The sequence below is a fragment of the Zootoca vivipara genome, chromosome 2 (assembly GCF_965207765.1).
Source record: "Zootoca vivipara chromosome 2, rZooViv2.hap1.1, whole genome shotgun sequence".
NCBI lineage: Eukaryota > Metazoa > Chordata > Lepidosauria > Squamata > Lacertidae > Zootoca > Zootoca vivipara.
In genome coordinates this window covers 122,041,329-122,060,356 of record NC_142584.1, presented here as the reverse complement: position 1 = coordinate 122,060,356, position 19,028 = coordinate 122,041,329, and the positions used below count along the sequence as shown (strand labels likewise).

Below are 19,028 nucleotides of genomic sequence, written 5' to 3'. Positions count from 1 at the left end.
TGACAGATGGCTGTCACGCCTCTGCTTAAAGACCTCCAAAGAAGGAGACTCCACCACACTCCTTGGCAGCAAATTCCACTGCCGAACAGCTCTTACTGTCAGGAAGTTCTTCCTAATGTTTAGGTGGAATCTTCTTTATTGAAGTTTGAATCCATTGCTCCGTGTCTGCTTCTCTGGAGCAGCAGAAAACAACCTTTCTCCCTCCTCCATATGACATCCTTTCATATATTTGAACATGGCTATCATATCACCCCTTAACCTTCTCTTCTCCAGGCTAAACATACCCAGCTCCCTAAGTCGTTCCTCATAAGGCATCGTTTCCAGGCCTTTGACCATTTTGGTTGCCCTCCTCTGGACACGTTCCAGCTTGTCAGTATCCTTCTTGAACTGTGGTGCCCAGAACTGGACACAGTACTCCAGGTGAGGTCTGACCAGAGCAGAATACAGTGGTACTATTACTTCCTTTGATGTAGATGCTATACTCCTCTTGATGCAGCCCAGAATTGCATTGGCCTTTTTAGCTGCTGCATCACACTGTTGACTCATGTCAAGTTTGTGGTCTACCAAGACTCCTAGATCCTTTTCACATGTAACCAGTTTACACTTACCTGTTGCAACAGATATTTGTTAAACTGTAGCCCATAAAGGTAATGGCATATTGGCACAACATTGGCACAACTGGAAGCCATTGAGGAACAAGGTGCCCATGACTCGCTCCTTTGGGAATCCTGTGCTACAGAAATTACCCGGGGCGGGGGGGGGGGAGGTGATCTTTAAAGTTGTTACAATGTGACAAATATTATGCCTGAATGTATCCTTTCGATTTGACAGCTCAGGGACGATACCTATCTTTATAAATTCAAATAAAATCAGTAGTTTGACCAATTCTCTTCATTCCAATGTCATTTTGGCCTTAGAGGAAAGGACTCCTTTACTTTTCTCTCCCGCCATAATAATAATAATAATAATAATAATAATAATAATAATAATAATAATAATTTTTTATTTATACCCCGCCCTCCCCAGTCAAAACCGGGCTCAGGGCGGCTAACACCAATAAAACATAAAAAGCAATTAATTAAAATACAGATTAAAATACATTATAATAATAATAATATAATAATAATTTATTATCTATACCCCGCCCATCTGGCCGGGTTCCCCCAGCCACTCTGGGCGGCTTCCAACAAAATACTAACATACAGCAATCCATCAAACATTAAAAGCTTCCCTAAACAGGGCTGCCTTGAGGTGTCTTCTAAAGGTCTGGTAGTTGTTATTCTCTTTGACCTCTGGTGGGAGGGCATTCCACAGGGTGGGTGCCACTACCGAGAAGGCCCTCTGCCTGGTTCCCTGTAACTTAGCTTCTCGCAGCGAGGGAACCGCCAGAAGGCCCTCGTTGCTGGACCTCAGTGTCCGGGCAGAACGATGGGGGAGGAGACGCTCCTTCAGGTATACTGGACCGAGGCCGTTTAGGGCTTTAAAGGTCAGCACCAACACTGTGAATTGTGCTCCGAAACATACTGGGAGCCAATGTAGGTCTTTCAGGACTGGTGTTATGTGGTCTCGGCGGCCACTCCCAGTCTTGTTGTTGTTGAGTCGTTTAGTCGTGGACCAGAGCATGCCAGGCACTCCTGTCTTCCACTGCCTCCCACAGTTTGGTCAAACTCATGTTCGTAGCTTCAAGAACACTGTCCAACCATCTTGTCCTCTGTTGTCCCCTTCTCCTAGTGCCCTCCATCTTTCCCAACATCAAGGTCTTTTCCAAGGATTCTTCTCTTCTCATGAGGTGGCCAAAGTATTGGAGCCTCAGCTTCACGATCTGTCCTTCCAGTGAGCACACTGGGCTGATTTCCTTCAGAATGGATAGGTTTGATCTTCTTGCAGTCCATGGGACTCTCAAGAGTCTCCTCCAGCACCATAATTCAAAAGCATCAATTCTTCGGCGATCGGCCTTCTTTATGGTCCAGCTCTCACTTCCATACATCACTACTGGGAAAACCATAGCTTTAGCTATACAGACCTTTGTCGGCAAGGAGGTCTCTGCTTTTTAAGATGCTGTCTAGGTTTGTCATTGCTTTTCTCCCAAGAAGCAGGTGTCTTTTAATTTCGTGACTGCTGTCACCATCTGCAGTGATCAAGGAGCCCAGGAAAGTAAAATCTCTCACTTCCTCCATTTCTTCCCCTTCTATTTGCCAGGAGGTGATGGGACCAGTGGCCATGATCTTGGTTTTTTTGATGTTGAGCTTCAGACCACATTTTGCGCTCTCCTCTTTCACCCTCATTAAAAGGTTCTTTAATTCCTCCTCACTTTCTGCCATCAAGGTTGTGTGTCATCTGCATACCTGAGGTTGTTGATTTTTCTGCATACCTGAGGTTGTTGATATATATCAAATATCAACTCCCAGTCTTAACGCAGCCTCCTTTTAAGTAGTCCATAAATCCAAGCCATGAGGGAGGAAAAACACTCAAGCACGAGGCCATGCAGCCAACACCCCACCCAGGGAGTGCCCAAGGGTGGCCATCGAGTTCACGGCTGAGCATAACATCCCCAGAGTTCATTCCCAGACTTGCCCCAGGACAAGGATACGGAAAGAATTCTCTTCTTCGTTGGTGACAGGTTCTTGAGAAGTCTGAAGAGACGAGTCTCGACATGTTCGGCAAGGCTGAACTATGTGACCCCTGACAACCCCTCCCCTCTGGTGACATGTCCGTGGTTATTATTTATGATTATTATTTTTATTTAGACCCCGCCCGTCTGGCCGGGTTTTCCCCGCCACTCTGGGCGGCTTCCAACAAATACCATGGAAGGTTGGTGTATCAGTGATGCTGTGCGAACTGTATTATGGGATATGGTGGGAAAGATTTGAAAGTTAATGTTGCCCCATGTTCTGGGTTCTTACTCCTGTGGGGGGACCTGCGGCACAATAAATAGCATGGTCTACGGACTGCTGTTTTGCTCCAAATGACTTAACTGGAACTTCCTCCTTTTATTGACCTCATGGACCCGCGGGGGACTTGCACCCCACAAGCTGGGCTGTTGAGTAGTCTCTCACCCCGGAATTTTTCCTTTTCACCTGCCAGCCGGGTTTTCACACAAGAGCAACACTCTCCTCTCCTGGGGTTTCCGGCTGCCTCCGACTTTGGATGCAGAGCTGAGCCATCCTGGCTAGGAGCCAGCCTCTCCATGCCTCTTAGAATCATAGAATAGAATCCTAGAGTTGGAAGAGACCACAAGGGCCATCCAGTCCAACCCCCTGCCAAGCAGGAAACACCATCAAAGCATTCTTGACATATGCCTGTCAAGCCTCTGCTTAAAGACCTCCAAAGAAGGAGACTCCACCACACTCCTTGGCAGCAAATTCCACAGTCGAACAGCCCTTACTGTCAGGAAGTTCTTCCTAATGTTGAGGTGGAATCTTCTTTCTTGTAGTTTGAATCCATTGCTCCGTGTCCGCTTCTCTGGAGCAGCAGAAAACAATCTTTCACCCTCTTCTATGAGACATCCTTTTATATATTTGAACATGGCTATCATATCACCTCTTAACCTTCTCTTCTCCAGGCTAAACATACCCAGCTCCAGGGCCGGCTCTAGGTAGAGTCCTGGTGGCGCAGGGCGCTGGGGTGCCGGGCTGGTAGGCGGGGCGCTGCGCGGCAAACCATGCTGTACCCTGCGAGGGCGGGGGCGCCGGAGCGATCTCCGCCCCTCAGTGCCAGGGCACCCGACCTGCTAGAGACTGCACTGCCCAGCTCCCTAAGCCGTTCCTCATAAGGCATCGTTTCCAGGCCTTTGACCATTTTGGTTGCCCTCTTCTGGACACGTTCCAGCTTGTCAGTATCCTTCTTGAACTGTGGTGCCCAGAACTGGACACAGTACTCCAGGTGAGGTCTGACCAGAGCAGAATACAGTGGTACTATTACTTCCCTTGATCTAGACGCTATACTCCTATTGATGCAGCCCAGAATTGCATTGGCTTTTTTAGCTGCTGCATCACACTGCTGACTCATGTCAAGTTTGTGGTCTACCAAGACACCTAGATCCTTTTCACATGTACTGCTCTCAAGCCAGGTGTCTCCCATCCTGTATTTTTGCCTTTCATTTTTTTTGCCCAAGTGTAGTACTTTAAATTTCTCCTTGTTAAAATTCATCTTGTTTGCTTTGGCCCAGTTGTCTAATCTGTTAAGGTCATTTTGAAGTGTGATCCGGTCCTCTAGGGTATTAGCCACCCCTCCCAATTTGGTGTCATCTGCAAACTTGCTCAGGATGCCCTCAAGCCCATCATCCAAGTCATTGATAAAGATGTTGAATAAGACTGGGCCCAAGACAGAACCCTGTGGCACCCCACTAGTCACTACTCTCCAGGATGAGCTGAGCCATCCTGGCTAGGAGCCAGCCTCTCCATGCCTCTTGTGGGAGGGAGTTCCACAGGTCACGAAGAAAGACCTTATTTTCTCTGCTCCTCCCAACTTCCAGCTTCATTGGGTCCCCACAAGGTAGATTCCACTTTTCCCACGCCAGCCGTCGTTTCATAAACTTCCTTGTCTTCTCTCGTCTCGCCTCTCCTGCAAACTGAAACGTCCCTGGCGCTGAAAGCTGCCTTCCTCCCTCACCGGGATTATTTCGGCGGCCCTTTCCTGAACACTTCCCCCCCACCCGCAAGTCCACCATATCCATTTCAAGGTGAGCCTGCGAAGACAAGAAGGCCGAAAGCCAAAGGCAGCAGGACCCGGGTGCAAGAGGAGGAGGAGCAGCACCCTTCTCCCCGCCTGCCCTGCCCAGAGATTGGCACCCCTCAGGGCACCTACGGGGAGTCGGAGGCAGCCCCGAACTTGCCTCGCTCTAGGGGGTGTCAAATCCAGGCAAGCAGGAGAAGGGAGGGAAGCCAAAGTTCTCATTTCCTTGCCAGAAATGAGTATGGCTTGAATATCCCCCTGTAAGAGTAGCACCCACAACGACACTCCTCCAAGTTAAAACTCATAGAATCATAGAGTTGGAAGAGACCACAAGGGCCCCCCAGTCCAACCCCCTGCCAAGCAGGAAACACCATCAAAGCATTCTTGACATATGCCTGTCAAGCCTCTACTTAAAGACCTCCAAAGAAGGAGACTCCACCACACTCCTTGGCAGCAAATTCCACAGTCGAACAGCTCTTACTGTCAGGAAGTTCTTCCTAATGTTGAGGTGGAATCTTCTTTCTTGTAGTTTGAATCCATTGCTCCGTGTCCGCTTCTCTGGAGCAGCAGAAAACAACCTTTCTCCCTCCTCCATATGACATCCTTTCATATATTTGAACATGGCTATCATAACTCCACCCCCATTAGACCGGAAAGTTAGCCGACCCTCCTTCCACCTCCAGAGGGACAAGACCCTGAAGTGTCTCTCCTGAGGACTGTCCCCAGAGGGGACGGGAAGACAGGCTTAATGGAGCTGTCCCACCAACTGGGGCACACTTACCTGGGCCAGCAGGTGTCCTGGCTGTAGGCAGGTCCTGGTCTGGGTGTCTAGGAGAGGTCACAGGTTACAACCTCAGGCCTCATTAACAATGTAACCCCCTCCTTAATAATGCCTTCAGAGAACTGTAGAGCTGGAAGGGGCCCCCAAAGGTCATCCAGTCCAGCCCCCCACAAGGCAGAAATCAGCACTCGGGCATCCATGGCAGGTGGCCATCCAACCTCTTCTCGGAAATCTCCAAGGGAGGAGAGCCCACCACCTTCCTTTACATGGTAGAAGGGCTCCCACAGTCAGGAAGTTGAGACGGAATCTCCTTTCTTGTCACTGGAAGCCACGGGTTCGAATTCTGCCCTGCCCTCAGAGCAGGGGGGAAATAGCTGGCTCCATCCTCCATGGGACAGCCCTTCAGATATTGGAAGATGGCTGTCCCGTCTGCTCTCAGCCTCCTCTTCTCCACGTGGGGAGTTTCCTTCCATGAGGCGGCTGCTTCCTCCCTCCCTCCCAGCTTCCCCCCCTCCCTCCCTGCGCTGCTAGTTGCCTCTGCCTCCTGTCTCCATGGCAACTGAGGCCACTTCAGCTTCCTGCATCTGCTGGGGGTGGGGGTGGGGGGTCCTTGGCCTTTTGCAAGCTTCCTGCCACGACTGCATTCAGTTTCATGAGGCTCCTCTCTCTGTGGAAGTTCTTCCTCTCTCTGCCTCAGAGGAAAGCAGGGCAGCAGGTGGTGTTGCTGTACAGGGCAGACTCTGTGCCCCAGCCGGGGACTTTCCAGGCCAGCATGCATGGCAAGAGTTCAAAGCACAGAGGGGAGTGCTCCTCCCTCCCTCCCTCCCTCTGAAGGCAGGCGCCCAAGGAGGAAGCAGAAGCCTGCAAGATCAAGTCCTTCCTAGTTGATCTGTGGAACTCCCTGCCACCGGAGGCAGCGATGTCCGCCACCTTGGACGGCTTTAAAAGCGGGTTACCGGAAGGGAAATGCATGGAGGAGGAGAAGTCTATCCACGGCTCGGCTCTGCCTCCTTGGTCTGAGGCCCCGATGCGTCCGAATCCCTGTTACTGGGGGAGAGATGCTCTTGAGCTGGAATCCCGCCACTTGTGGGTTTCCCGGAATGGGCATCAGGTTGGGCAGGACTAGACGTGCCTCCTTGGCGTCTTTTGGGCTGGGCTGTCTCTAGGGTCCTTGGGCTCCCCTCTTTGACCCCTCGGAGGGCCATCGCTGAGCTCTCAGAGGCTGAGGCACCTGGAGCCGCCGGGTTGGGAGGAGGGCTGGGAGCTTGACAAAGACCCCTGGAAGATGCTGGGTTGGAGGAAAGAATGAGGAGGGGGCTGGCTGTTCTGCCAGTGATGCAGCCATGGGGTGGGGGTGGGGTGGGGCTATTTATCCAGCTCAGCCTCCTTGTTGACTTCTCAATGTGACCGTTGAAAGGAGGTTGGGTGCCCCCTGTCAGGGGTTTATCGGCTGAGATGGAGAACCAGAACCCCAGAGTTGTCTGCGCCTGGACTTCACGGTCAGGGGACCCTTTACCTTTACCTTTATATGGAGGATGGAACTCAAATCATGCTCATCACTGTTGCCTCGTCCTCCTGGAAAAGAGTGACCAGTGGGGTGCCTTAGGGTGCTGTCCTGGGCCTGTTGTTGTTCAACGTCTTGGAAGAAGGACCTGAGGGGATGCTCATCCCGTTTGTAGTTGACACCACATTGGGAAGGGTAGCTAATGCCACAGACGATGGATTTGGGATTCAAGATGACCTTAACAGGTTGGAGAACTGGGCCCAAACGAACAGAACGGATTTCCATAGGGATCAATGTCAAGTTCTGCACTTAGGCAGGACGAATAGGATGCACAAATATAGGATGGAGGACACCTGGCTCACTAGCAGTACAGTGGTACCTCGGTTTATGAACACAATTGGTTCCGGAAGTCTGTTCATAAACTGAAGCGTTCATAAACTGAAGCAAACTTTCCCATTGAAAGTAATTGAACGTGGATTAATCCGTTCCAGATGGGTCCGTGAAGTACTTAAACTGAAGCGTTCATAAACTGAAACATGGGTGTAATTGGTTCCGGAAGTCTGTTCATAAACTGAAGCGTTCATAAACTGAAGCGAACTTTCCCATTAAAAGTAATGGAAAGTGAATTAATCCGTTCCAGATGGGTCCGCAGTGTTCATAAACCGAAAATTCATAAACCGAGGTGTTCATAAACCGAGGTTCCACTGTACATGTGAAAAAGATAGAGGGGTCTTGGTGGACCACAAGCTGAACATGAGTCCAGACAGAGGGTCTGCTATTTCTCTCCCTCTGAGAAATGCAAAGCAGCCCATTCATGAGAGAGGAGGGAAGGAATTCATGGAGAAGTGGGCAGAGGAATTAATTTTCCGTCTTGTGCTTGGCAATTGTTCCTCCTTCAGACACTGCAATTTGCTCCTCCCAGCAGAAGCTGGATGCGTTTCTGTGTGTTCCCATCGACTGAATGGGGGCTAAGGAAGCTTTAGGGAATAGTTTCCGCAAGTATTTGCCTCCAGTTGACCCTCATGGTTTGATGGATGAGCCGTTGACAAGAGAGGCAGTGTGGTGTAGTGGTTAAGAGCGGTAGACTCGTAATCTGGGGAACCGGGTTCGCGTCTCCGCTCCTCCACATGCAGCTGCTGGGTGACATTGGGATAGTCACACTTTTTTTAAGTCTCTCAGGCCCACTCACCTCACAGGGTGTTTGTGGTGGGGGAGGAAGGGAAAGGAGAATGTTAGCCGCTTTGAGACTCCTGAAGGGGAGTGATAAAGCGGGATATCAAATCCAAACTCTTCTCTCTCTCCTTCCTTGGAGGAAGATGACCCTTCGGTCCCTTCCAGCTCCAGAATTCTCAAAGAATATTTGAAATGTAGAGTTGGGAGGGATCCCCAAGGGTCATCTAGACCAACCCTTTGCGATGCAGGACTCTCAGCTGAAGCATCCTTGCCAGATGACCATCCCAGCTCTGCTTAAAAACCTCCAATGGGGGAGATTAACAAAGAGCAGGGATGACCATCAGCGTATTCTGGATCTGAATGCCCGTTCCAGGGAGCAGGGAATGGCAGGTGGGGGGAGAGACTCCGGGGTCCTGTTTGGGGTCCCTGCTTCCTTTGAATCTCATCCAGTCACTAGATTACAGGCAGGGCAGAGGCCTGATCCACCACATGCACTGGGTCACCTGGGCCCAGAAAACCCTCCTGATTCTCCACACCTGAGACTGAGCCCTGCCAGGAGACGGCCGGCCGGGACTTTGTTTCTCTGCTCTGAAAGTGTGTCTGCATTTGCATCTATGCCAGCAAATGCAAACCGAATGCAAAGCTGTGTTCTGGGCTGGCGAGTTCGGTGTCCCTGACAGACCTCCGGATTCTCTGCTAACACACGTCAACAAAGAAACAAAAAAAAGAGAGTCTGTCTCTGTGTGCAGAGAATCTCAGCTTGCAAGCCCCATCTGCCCTTCTGCCATTGAGCCAGTCTCCCCATTTTCCCAGCACAGAGAAAAGATCCTAGGATAATCCGAAGTGTTGGAAGGGACTGGAGGGTCCTCTAGCCCAGGGATCTCCAACAAGGTATTATTCTGGCCTCTTTAGGCCAAGCAGATCCCCCTGTTCATTGCAAAAGCTGCTCAGCCGTGCAATTCTGAGCTCAGAGATCCTTGTTGGGTCAGAACATCTTTCTCCCCCCTTTCCAGTTTCCACATCTGTCCTCTTTCACTCTCTGGAGGAAATGGAGGGAGGACCCAAGAAAGAGGAGTTGATTTGCCATCTGCCCCCAGGATTCCTGCCAGGGGAAAGCGGGTGACGTGTCGCGAGGGACAGCGGATTGGGGGGCTTGGCTCAAACCCAGTCCTGCCTGGGGATGGGGACCCTTGTGGGAACCCCCTTGGCAGGCACCCCATTTCTCTTCCTGCAAAGGCATCCAAGGAGGGGCAGGGCAGGGCAGCTGAGCATCTCTTGGCCCCCCAGGAAAGAGAAACGGGAGTTGAGTGATGCTGCTGCCAAGGAGATCTTGCAAGGCAAACCCTGCAGGTGTCTTGCATGGATCTGGGCCCCTGTTGAGGGGTCCCAGGACAGGAGTCTCTGCCCCTTTCCCTTCCCCCACTTGGCCTCTTTACCTCTGTGTCCTCTCTTGCCCTCCGCCTCCCTTGCTGATATCACTCCAATTTCCTTTTCTGCAATATAAAGGGGGGGGGGTTGTCCACTGTCGCCCCTCCTCCCCTGCCCAAAACCTCTCCTCCCTCCAGCCTGGAAACACTTTGTGTGCCCATAGAGCTATGGACCTAGAGCATACCCCCGCCTATTTACTGGGGGAGTCGCTGGAGGAGATATGTGGAAGACTTGCATTGCGGGGTCCTGGTGCAATTTCTGCAGGGGTCTGCACCCCATAGCGGAGAGTTGAAATGGGGGCAGGAGAGGGGTTCCTCCAGAGGGGCGGGAGTGTCAGCCTGTGTGAGCTTCATGCTCCAAGGAGGAGTCTTTTCAGAGATGGGGGGTCTTTTCCAAGCCACTGCCGGGGATGGATCCTGAGACCTTTTCAGGAAAGAAATGGAATTATAGAGCTTGTTTGGAGGTAAGGGAAATGATGTTTTCTGGAAGGGGGGGGTAGAGGAAGAATCCCTTTTTGAAACTCATTCCTCCCCATTGATAGGGACAGGACGGGGGGGGGGCACATGAACAAGGTCTCACTTGCACCCGATAGGAGCTGGACTGATGCCCTCAAGGGAGCCCGACCGCTCCAATATTATGCTACCCCAGCAACACACCAGACCAGACCCCCTCCTGAAGAAAGATTGGTTTTCCCTCCTCAAACCCCGATAAGCGATCCCATGGGTTTGCAGTTGTGAATGAAGCTCGTCTTTGAAGAAAGCTCCGTTCTAGCCAACCAGGAGAATGCATTGGTTCTGCAGAGCCAGCTCAAGGATTTTGGCAGGAGGAGAAGGGACTGACTGCAGATCGAAACCTCGTTACCTAGTAAACCAATTAGAATGGGAAACATTGTATGCTAGCCACCCAGGCCTGCCCGAAGAGAAGCAGTTTGTATTCAGAAAACCTATCCTGCTTAGAAATTCATTCAAACAAATTCATTCCTTCATACAATCTCCTTCATTTTGTAACATATAACTGAGTTATACCATAACATAACATCTCAGTGGAAAGATAATTTAATGAAGAATATAATGCAATACCATTTATGAAGGATTATTTATTACAACAGTAGCCATGAAGAATAAACTTGAAACAAACAGAAAAAATTAGATATACAAGTAGAACCGCCACATTGGCACTTTGTGATTAATAAGTGGGTTTTGCGTTGAAGTTTGGGGACTCGGTCTCTAAAAGGTTCGCCATCACTGCCCTCGGATCATGTCCAGTTGCAAAGGGGGAGGGAGGCTTTCCACCCTCAGGGCCCAGAGGGGGCTCCTGCCTTGGGGCAGCTGGTGGAGTTGGAGGAAGTTGACCCTTAGCACTCTCGCTTTGGGACCTGCCTGAACCTTTGAGATGCTCTGGTACGGCCCCTTCTTCCCTGTGCCCCCTTCCCTCCTCTTGCAAGACGTGCAACTAGGAACAGAGCCTTTCCTCGTTATGCCACTAAACACCCCTTTTATTTCTCCTGCCCCCAAATATATCTATACACAATATATCTGTGTCTTCATGGTTGCATCATTGGAATGATAACAGTGGGAGTGATGCTGCTGTTCCTATAATATTTATCTAACTCTGCTTCCAAAGCAACACCTCCAATCTCAGCTCCACTTTCTGAAACTCTCCATTCCCAAATACAAACATTTCCACCTCCCTCCCCCAAACACCAAAACCAGCTCACCCTCAGTCCGTCCTCATTCAGAAGCAACACTCCAGACTCACACACTCCCCCTCCCTATCGAACAGTACATGAAATATTATATTATGCTTACTATTTTGAAATGTTACCCTCATTACTTTAAAAACATGTCTACACATTGTTACATACAAACAAGAGAAGCTCACATACGCTGCATGCCTTTAAGATGGATTTCCTGTCACTGATGTGAAGGAAAGTGTCAATTAGGAGACAAATAGGTTCTACATTTTAAAAACCGTTCCATAATAACCAAAGCAGAATCCACAATCCTTCTATTTAAACCATTTCCCTTCTTTGAGTTAATTCATGGCTTGTAGAGTTTCCACTCTTACAGCTCTTACGCCTCAGAGTCTTTAGGTGGTTTGTAAGACTTCCACCACAACTGAACCTCAATCCACTTCCCTAGGACTTACATGGTTTCTCCCCAGTATGAATTTGTTGATGTTTTGTAAGACGTCCACTCTGACTGAAGCTCTTTCCATACTCCATACATTTAAATGGTTTCTCTCCTGTGTGAGTCTGTTGATGAATTCTAAGGTGTCCAGTCTGACTGAAGCTCTTTCCACACTCAAGACATTTAAATGGTTTCTCCCCTGTGTGAGTCTGTTGATGAATTCTAAGGTGTCCAGTCTGACTGAAGCTCTTTCCACACTCTATGCATTTAAATGGTTTCTCTCCTGTGTGAGTCCGTTGATGAATTTTAAGGTCTCCACTCTGACTGAAGCTCTTTCCACACTCAATACATTTAAATGGTTTCTCTCCTGTGTGAGTCCGTTGATGAATTCTAAGATTTCCACTCTCAGTGAAGCTCTTTCCACACTCCATACATTCAAATGGTTTCTCCCCCGTGTGCGTCCGTTGATGAATTCTTAGTGTTCCACTCTTAGTGAAGCTCTTTCCACACTCCATACATTCAAATGGTTTCTCCCCCGTGTGTGTCCGTTTATGAATTCTTAGTTTTTCACTCTGACTGAAGCTCTTTCCACACTCCATGCATTTAAATGGTTTCTCCCCCGTGTGCGTCCGTTCATGAATTCTTAGTGTTCCACTCCGACTGAAGCTCTTTCCACACTCAAGACATTTAAATGGTTTCTCCCCTGTGTGAGTCTGTTGATGAATTCTAAGGTGTCCAGTCTGACTGAAGCTCTTTCCACACTCCATACATTTAAATGGTTTCTTCCCTGTGTGAGTCTGTTGATGAATTCTTAGTGCTCCACTCTGACTGAAGCTCTTTCCACACTCCATACATTTAAATGGTTTCTCTCCTGTGTGAGTCCGTTGATGAATTCTAAGATTTCCACTGGCAGTGAAGCTCTTTCCACACTCCATACATTCAAATGGTTTCTCCCCCGTGTGAGTCCGTTGATGTCTTCTTAGTGTTCCACTCTGCCTGAACCTCTTTCCGCACTCCATGCATTTAAATGGTTTTTTAACGGCTTCTTCATTATTTGCATTGAAATGCCTCCCCAGATTTCTGGCGGCCTTCTCCATTGTCTTCGTTGGAGGGTGAAGGGGGGAGGAAATCCTATTTGTTTTCTAGGAAGAAAACAAAGGAATATTACACACATCAATCAAGACCTGCTTTTATTTTGACATCTCATACATTCTCTCCTGCCCTCCATATGTTCCAAATTTTTAAGAAAGGCAGATGAAATAATGTTAAATAATTGTAATGCATCATCAGCCTCTCATAACCCTTAATCAGCGTTAATGAAGTAGCATTTTCTTAGAATACGCTGTGGAGTTTACTTTTTATAAAAAAGTGGTTTCTCATAGGAAAGGGAGCTGCTCTATGTCCATGAACCTGCCCACTATTCATCAGGGTCCTAAGTTAAATGAATACAATTTTGTGCACTGGAAGCAACATTTGATAGTGCTTCTGGAAGCAAGAGAAGTCTTGGAAGCTACAGTGATACCTCAGGTTACGAACTTAATTCGTTCTGGAGGTCCATTCTTAACCTGAAATCATTCTCAATCTGAGGTACCACTTTAGCTAATGGGGGCTCTCACTGTCGCTGCCACACAAATTCTGTTCTCAAAAACCTTCTACATGGGAGGAGATGCCAACTGCAGAAGCCTCTCTCTGGAGGAAGGCCACACAGAAGGAGATGTTGACACCATCGACCATAACATCCTTCTGGACCGTCTAGAGGGGCTGGGAGCTGGGGGCACTGTCATACAGTGGTTCCGCTCCTTCCTCCTGGGCCGTGTTCAGAAAGTGGTGGTGGGGGGATGAGTGTTCAGACCCCGGGGCTCTCACTTGTGGGGTGCCTCAGGGTTCTGTCCTCTCCCCCATGCTTTTTAACATCTGCATGCAGCCGCTGGGAGAGATCATCAGGGGGTTTGGGCTGGGTGTTCATCAGTATGCGGATGATACCCAGCTCTACCTCTCTTTCAAATTAGAACCAGTGAAGGCGGTGAAGGTCGTTTGTGAGTGCCTGGAGGCGGTTGGAGGACGGATGGCGGCTAACAGATTGAGACTGAATCCTGACAAGACAGAAGTACTGTTTGTGGGGGACAGGAGGCGAGCAGGTGTGGAGGACTCCCTGGTCCTGAATGGGGTAAGTGTGCCCCTGAAGGACCAGGTGCCCAGCCTGGGAGTCGTTTTGGACTCACAGCTGTCCATGGAGGCGCAGGTCAATTCTGTGTCCAAGGCAGCTGTTTATCTTTCTGCAGGGCATTTATAACCACTGTCCTTCTCCCCTTTTACCCTGCATCCAGGGGAGAACTTTTTTAACGTCTTTGAGGAAACCTTTTAAATCAAAATCTTCTGTTCGCGGCTTCGGGTATTTATTTACTGTTTCTAAAATTGCCAGTGGGGGGGGGGTGGCTTCCGTTTCCCCCCCCTCTCTCCCAAGTCCAAATTATTTCTAATCCAATCTTTTGAGGCTTACTTACAGTCTTATTTACAAATCGTTCTTTCGGAAGAATCCAGCGCTCTCCGCCTCCGGCTCGGAGCTTCTCTCCGCTAGGGTAACGCTGTTGTTCAAAATGGCCCCCGTGACTTCTACCCTCCTCGCTCCGGGGCTCTTATTAGAGCTTGCCAGAGAGTTGGGGAGTCCGGATTGGGGCTCCGCTGAACAAATTCACCCCTGGGACGCTCTTCCCGGGGTTCTAAGGGGCACAGCGTCGCTCTCGCTGCCCTCCCCACTCCTAGCAGAGACGGGTCGCCTCGGAGACGAGACGAAACCCCGCCGATCGGCGCTGGCCCGGAAGTCCTGTGGGGCTACCTTTGAAGGTGACCCGGAAACTACAACTAACCCAGAATGCGGCAGCTAGACTGGTGACTGGGAGCGGCCGATGAGACCACATAACACTGGTCTTGAAAGACCTACATTGGCTCCCAGTACGTTTCCGAGCACAATTCAAAGTGTTGGTGCTGACCTTTAAAGCCCTAAACGGCCTCGGACCAGTATACCTGAAGGAGCGTTTCCACCCCCATCATTCTACCCGGACACTGAGGTCCAGCGCCGAGGGCCTTCCGGCGGTTCCCTTGCTATGAGAAGCCAACTTACAGGGAAGCAGGCAGAGGGCCTTCTCGGTAGTGGCACCCACCCTGTGGAATGCCGGGTGGGGTATAAATAATAAATTATTAGTAGTAGTATTTAGTGAGCAAACTGCAAAAGGGACTTTCTGGACTTTATGCTAGAGCCTGGAATCAGAAACTGCACAAAATGTTGATGCAGCTTGGGTACAAGCAAGGCCATGCCGACAAGGGCCTGTACAGCAAGTCAAGGAATGGAGCATATATTTCTCATACGTTTTAGCTTTTGCTGATGACTCGATTTTTGCCACAGCAAATGAAAGAGACTATGCACAGGTTGTGAAACACCTAAGCAAAGAGGTTGAGGTCAAGGAACTGGGAAAGATCCAGTACTACCTCGGAATCCAAGTTGAAAGAGAATAAGATGGGTCATTTCTTCTAAATCAACAGCAAAGGATTCATTACCTGATCCAGAATTTGCAAATGCAAGATGCACACCCAGTTGCAACGCCCATGGCTACTGACTTCTTAAAGAATCAGCAGGATTTGAAACCATTACCTGACAACATAGAATCCAGGTCAGCAATTGGTAGACTTTTGTATCTTGGTACCACTTGGAAGCCAGACATCTTGGAGAGTGAAGTCAAATGGGCCTTAGAAAGCACTGCTAATAACAAGGCCAGTGGAAGTGATGATATTCCAGCTGAACTGTTTAAAATTTTAAAAGATGATGCTGTTGAGGTGCTACACCCAATATGCCAGCAAGTTTGGAAAACTCAGCAATGGCCAGAGGATTGGAGAAGATCAGTCTACATCCCAATCCCAAAGAAGGGCAGTGCCAAAGAATGCTCCAACTACCGCACAATTGCGCTCATTTCACACGCTAGCAAGGTTATGCTTAAAATTCTACAAGGCAGGCTTAGGCAGTATGTGGACCGAGAACTCCCAGAAGTGCAAGCTGGATTTCGAAGGGGCAGAGGAACCAGAGACCAAATAGCAAACATGCGCTGGATTATGGAGAAAGCTAGAGAGTTCCAGAAAAACGTCTACTTCTGCTTCATTGACTATGCAAAAGCCTTTGACTGTGTCGACCATAGCAAACTATGGCAAGTTCTTAAAGAAATGGGAGTGCCTGATCACCTCATCTGTCTCCTGAGAAATCTCTATGTGGGACAGGAAGCTACAGTTAGAACTGGATATGGAACAACTGATTGGTTCAAAATTGGGAAAGGAGTACGACAAGGTTGTATATTGTCTCCTTGCTTATTTAACTTATATGCAGAATTCATCATGCGAAAGGCTGGACTAGATGAATCCCAAGCCGGAATTAAGATTGCCGGAAGAAATATCAACAACCTCAGATATGCAGATGACACAACCTTGATGGCAGAAAGCGAGGAGGAATTAAAGAACCTTTTAATGAGGGTGAAAGAGGAGAGTGCAAAATATGGTCTGAAGCTCAACATCAAAAAAACCAAGATCATGGCCACTGGTCCCATCACCTCCTGGCAAATAGAAGGGGAAGAAATGGAGGCAGTGAGAGATTTTACTTTCTTGGGCTCCTTGATCACTGCAGATGGTGACAGCAGTCACGAAATTAAAAGACGCCTGCTTCTTGGGAGAAAAGCAATGACAAACCTAGACAGCATCTTAAAAAGCAGAGACATCACCTTGCCGACAAAGGTCCGTATAGTTAAAGCTATGGTTTTCCCAGTAGTGATGTATGGAAGTGAGAGCTGGACCATAAAGAAGGCTGATCGCCAAAGAATTGATGCTTTTGAATTATGGTGCTGGAGGAGACTCTTGAGAGTCCCATGGACTGCAAGAAGATCAAACCTATCCATTCTTAAGGAAATCAGCCCTGAGTGCTCACTGGAAGGACAGATCGTGAAGCTGAGGCTCCAATACTTTGGCCACCTCATGAGAAGAGAAGAATCCTTGGAAAAGACCCTGATGTTGGGAAAGATGGAGGGCACTAGGAGAAGGGGACGACAGAGGACAAGATGGTTGGACAGTGTTCTCGAAGCTACGAACATGAGTTTGACCAAACTGCGGGAGGCAGTGCAAGACAGGAGTGCCTGGCGTGCTATGGTCCATGGGGTCACGAAGAGTCGGACACGACTAAACGACTAAACGACAACTTGGAAACCTGACTTAGTTAATGCTGTGGGAATTCTTAGTAGGAAGGTATATGCGCCCCCTGAACAGGACTGTGCGGGTGTGAAAAGGGGGGTACGGTATTTGAAAGGCACAATGAATTGTAAATGGAGGTTGCCAGCTGTTAGTAATCCTGAAAGTTTGGGGATATTGATGCAGATTGGGCCGGATGTACCACTGACTACAAATCAACAAGTGGATATGTATTTATGTTTGGGGAGGGATTCAATTAAATAAATAACAATAACAATTGTAATGATAAATACACAGGCTGTTGGGGGGGGGGGAATCCCACCCATTTCCATAACAATCTTCCCAATCCCTTAAATCCCAGATTTAAGAGATATGAAATAGTGGCAGTAATGGAAACCTGGTGGAATGGGGAGAAGGAATCCTTTAGATGCTTCTCTAGAGAAACACAGGCATGTGGGTGAGACTGTAGTTGCCAAGACAGAAGCCTCAAAGGGCGGAAATCATAAAGGGGGCTTCCTCCCTTTCCCCTTTCCCCCCATGGTTGGACTCCCTATAACAGCCCCCAGCGCCCCATGCAGGAGCTGACCTGAGACTTATGGCAGGGCAAGGACTGAGCTTCAAGGGAGGAGAGGGTGGGTGGATCAGGCCTCCTGTTCAGGGATCTCTCCCTGGTCTACTCAAAGGAGATTTCTGGGCAGGAGGGAGAAGTCAAGGCAGGCAGCCCCCAAGTCTGTCTGTCTGTCTGTCTGTCTGTCTGTCTGTCTGTCTGTCTGTCTGTCTCTCTCTCTCTCTTTCTCCACCTCCTGCCAATGCTGGCTTTGATTTCTCCCCCAGGGATGCTTCCCTCCCTCCCTCCCTCTGCCCTCCTCCCTCTGCCCCCAGTCTCCCCTTTATAATAATAATTATTTATTATTTATACCCCGCCCATCTGGCAGGGTATATCTGCCCAGAGGCCCCCCTGGGGAGAGGAGGGAGACCGGGGGGGGGGAGGTCTCTATCCAGGCCTCTCTCTCCCCCTTTAACCCTTCCATGGACTCCCTCTCTCTGATACTCCATCCAAAGGGGAGCCAGGATCGCGGCGCCCCAGGGATTCCTGCCAAGGGGAATCCGGAACTGGCAGAGAGACGCGGAATTGGGGCCTCGGTTCAAGTCTCAGCCCTTAAGGGGGGGGGACTCCCATTTCCATTTCTGAAAAAGCGCCCGGGGGGGGCAGGGCAGCTGAGCATCTCTAGACTCCCAAGCGGAGGGGGCAATGCAAACCCTGCGAATGGAGGGTCCCCGATTTAAAGCTGGATTGCACGGATCGGGGCCTGTGCAGAGAGCGCCCAGGAAGGGAGTTGTTCCGGGGGGGGGGGTTCTGCCCCCTTTCCTCCCTGCCCCCCCCCCGCTCGCTCTTCTCTTCCCATTTCCTTTCCCTCTGGGCCTGAATCAGCCCCTCCCCCGCTCGACTGACCCACAGAAAGAAGGGGGAGGGGAGGACTCTCCTACTCTCCTTTCACCCCCCCCCCAAATCCTGCCCTCCCTTCCCAGCTGCCCTGTTTGCAGACTCAGGGGGAGCAAAAGCGCGTCTTTATCTCTCTCCCGCCCCCCACAATACCGTATATATATAGATAGATATACCTTTTCCCTCCTTTTTCCTCCTCCTCTGCCGACCTGCTCCTCTTCCGGGAATGTGAATGGCGGCCCCTCCCCCTCCCACCTTGGCCCCTCCCCCTCCCAACCTCCCTGCCTCTCTAGGAAGCGGAGCTCACTGACCCTTGGGGGGAGGAATGAGTGACGCCCCCCTCCCTCCCAGAAGACACAAATTCTCCTCCTTCCAAACAATTTCTGAGTATCCTGTTTCTTCCCTGATAATCTCCCAGGTTCGATCCCCGGAGGCGGCAGGGAAAGAGACCCCCCCCCACCTCCCCAAAAGTCCTCCCCCTTCCTATCTTTCATTCCTTTGCCAGGAGAGGGGGGGAGGGGGATTCCGTCATTTCCCCACCCATTTCCCCACGTGGGGGAGGCAGGGCTGTGACGTAGGGTGTCCCCGTTACAACAGCCCTGCAGAGAAGACCGAAGTTGGGATGCGCCTTTGGGGCTTGGGCCAGCGACTTAGGATGACCCTCAATGGTCTTCT

At 49.8% G+C, this 19,028-nt stretch overlaps 1 protein-coding gene across 1 annotated transcript; it reads right to left on the bottom strand.

Moving 5' to 3' along the window:
- Positions 1–10,599: 10,599 nt before the first annotated feature.
- LOC118078043 (uncharacterized) lies at positions 10,600–18,605 on the bottom strand. The gene is made up of 2 exons (XM_088664177.1): positions 18,530–18,605; positions 10,600–12,831 (listed from the first exon to the last, which is right to left on the bottom strand). The coding sequence occupies exon 2, from the start codon at positions 12,784–12,786 to the stop codon at positions 11,698–11,700; it is 1,089 nt and encodes a 362-aa protein (XP_088520303.1). The 5' UTR covers positions 12,787–12,831; positions 18,530–18,605; the 3' UTR covers positions 10,600–11,697.
- Positions 18,606–19,028: the final 423 nt, after the last annotated feature.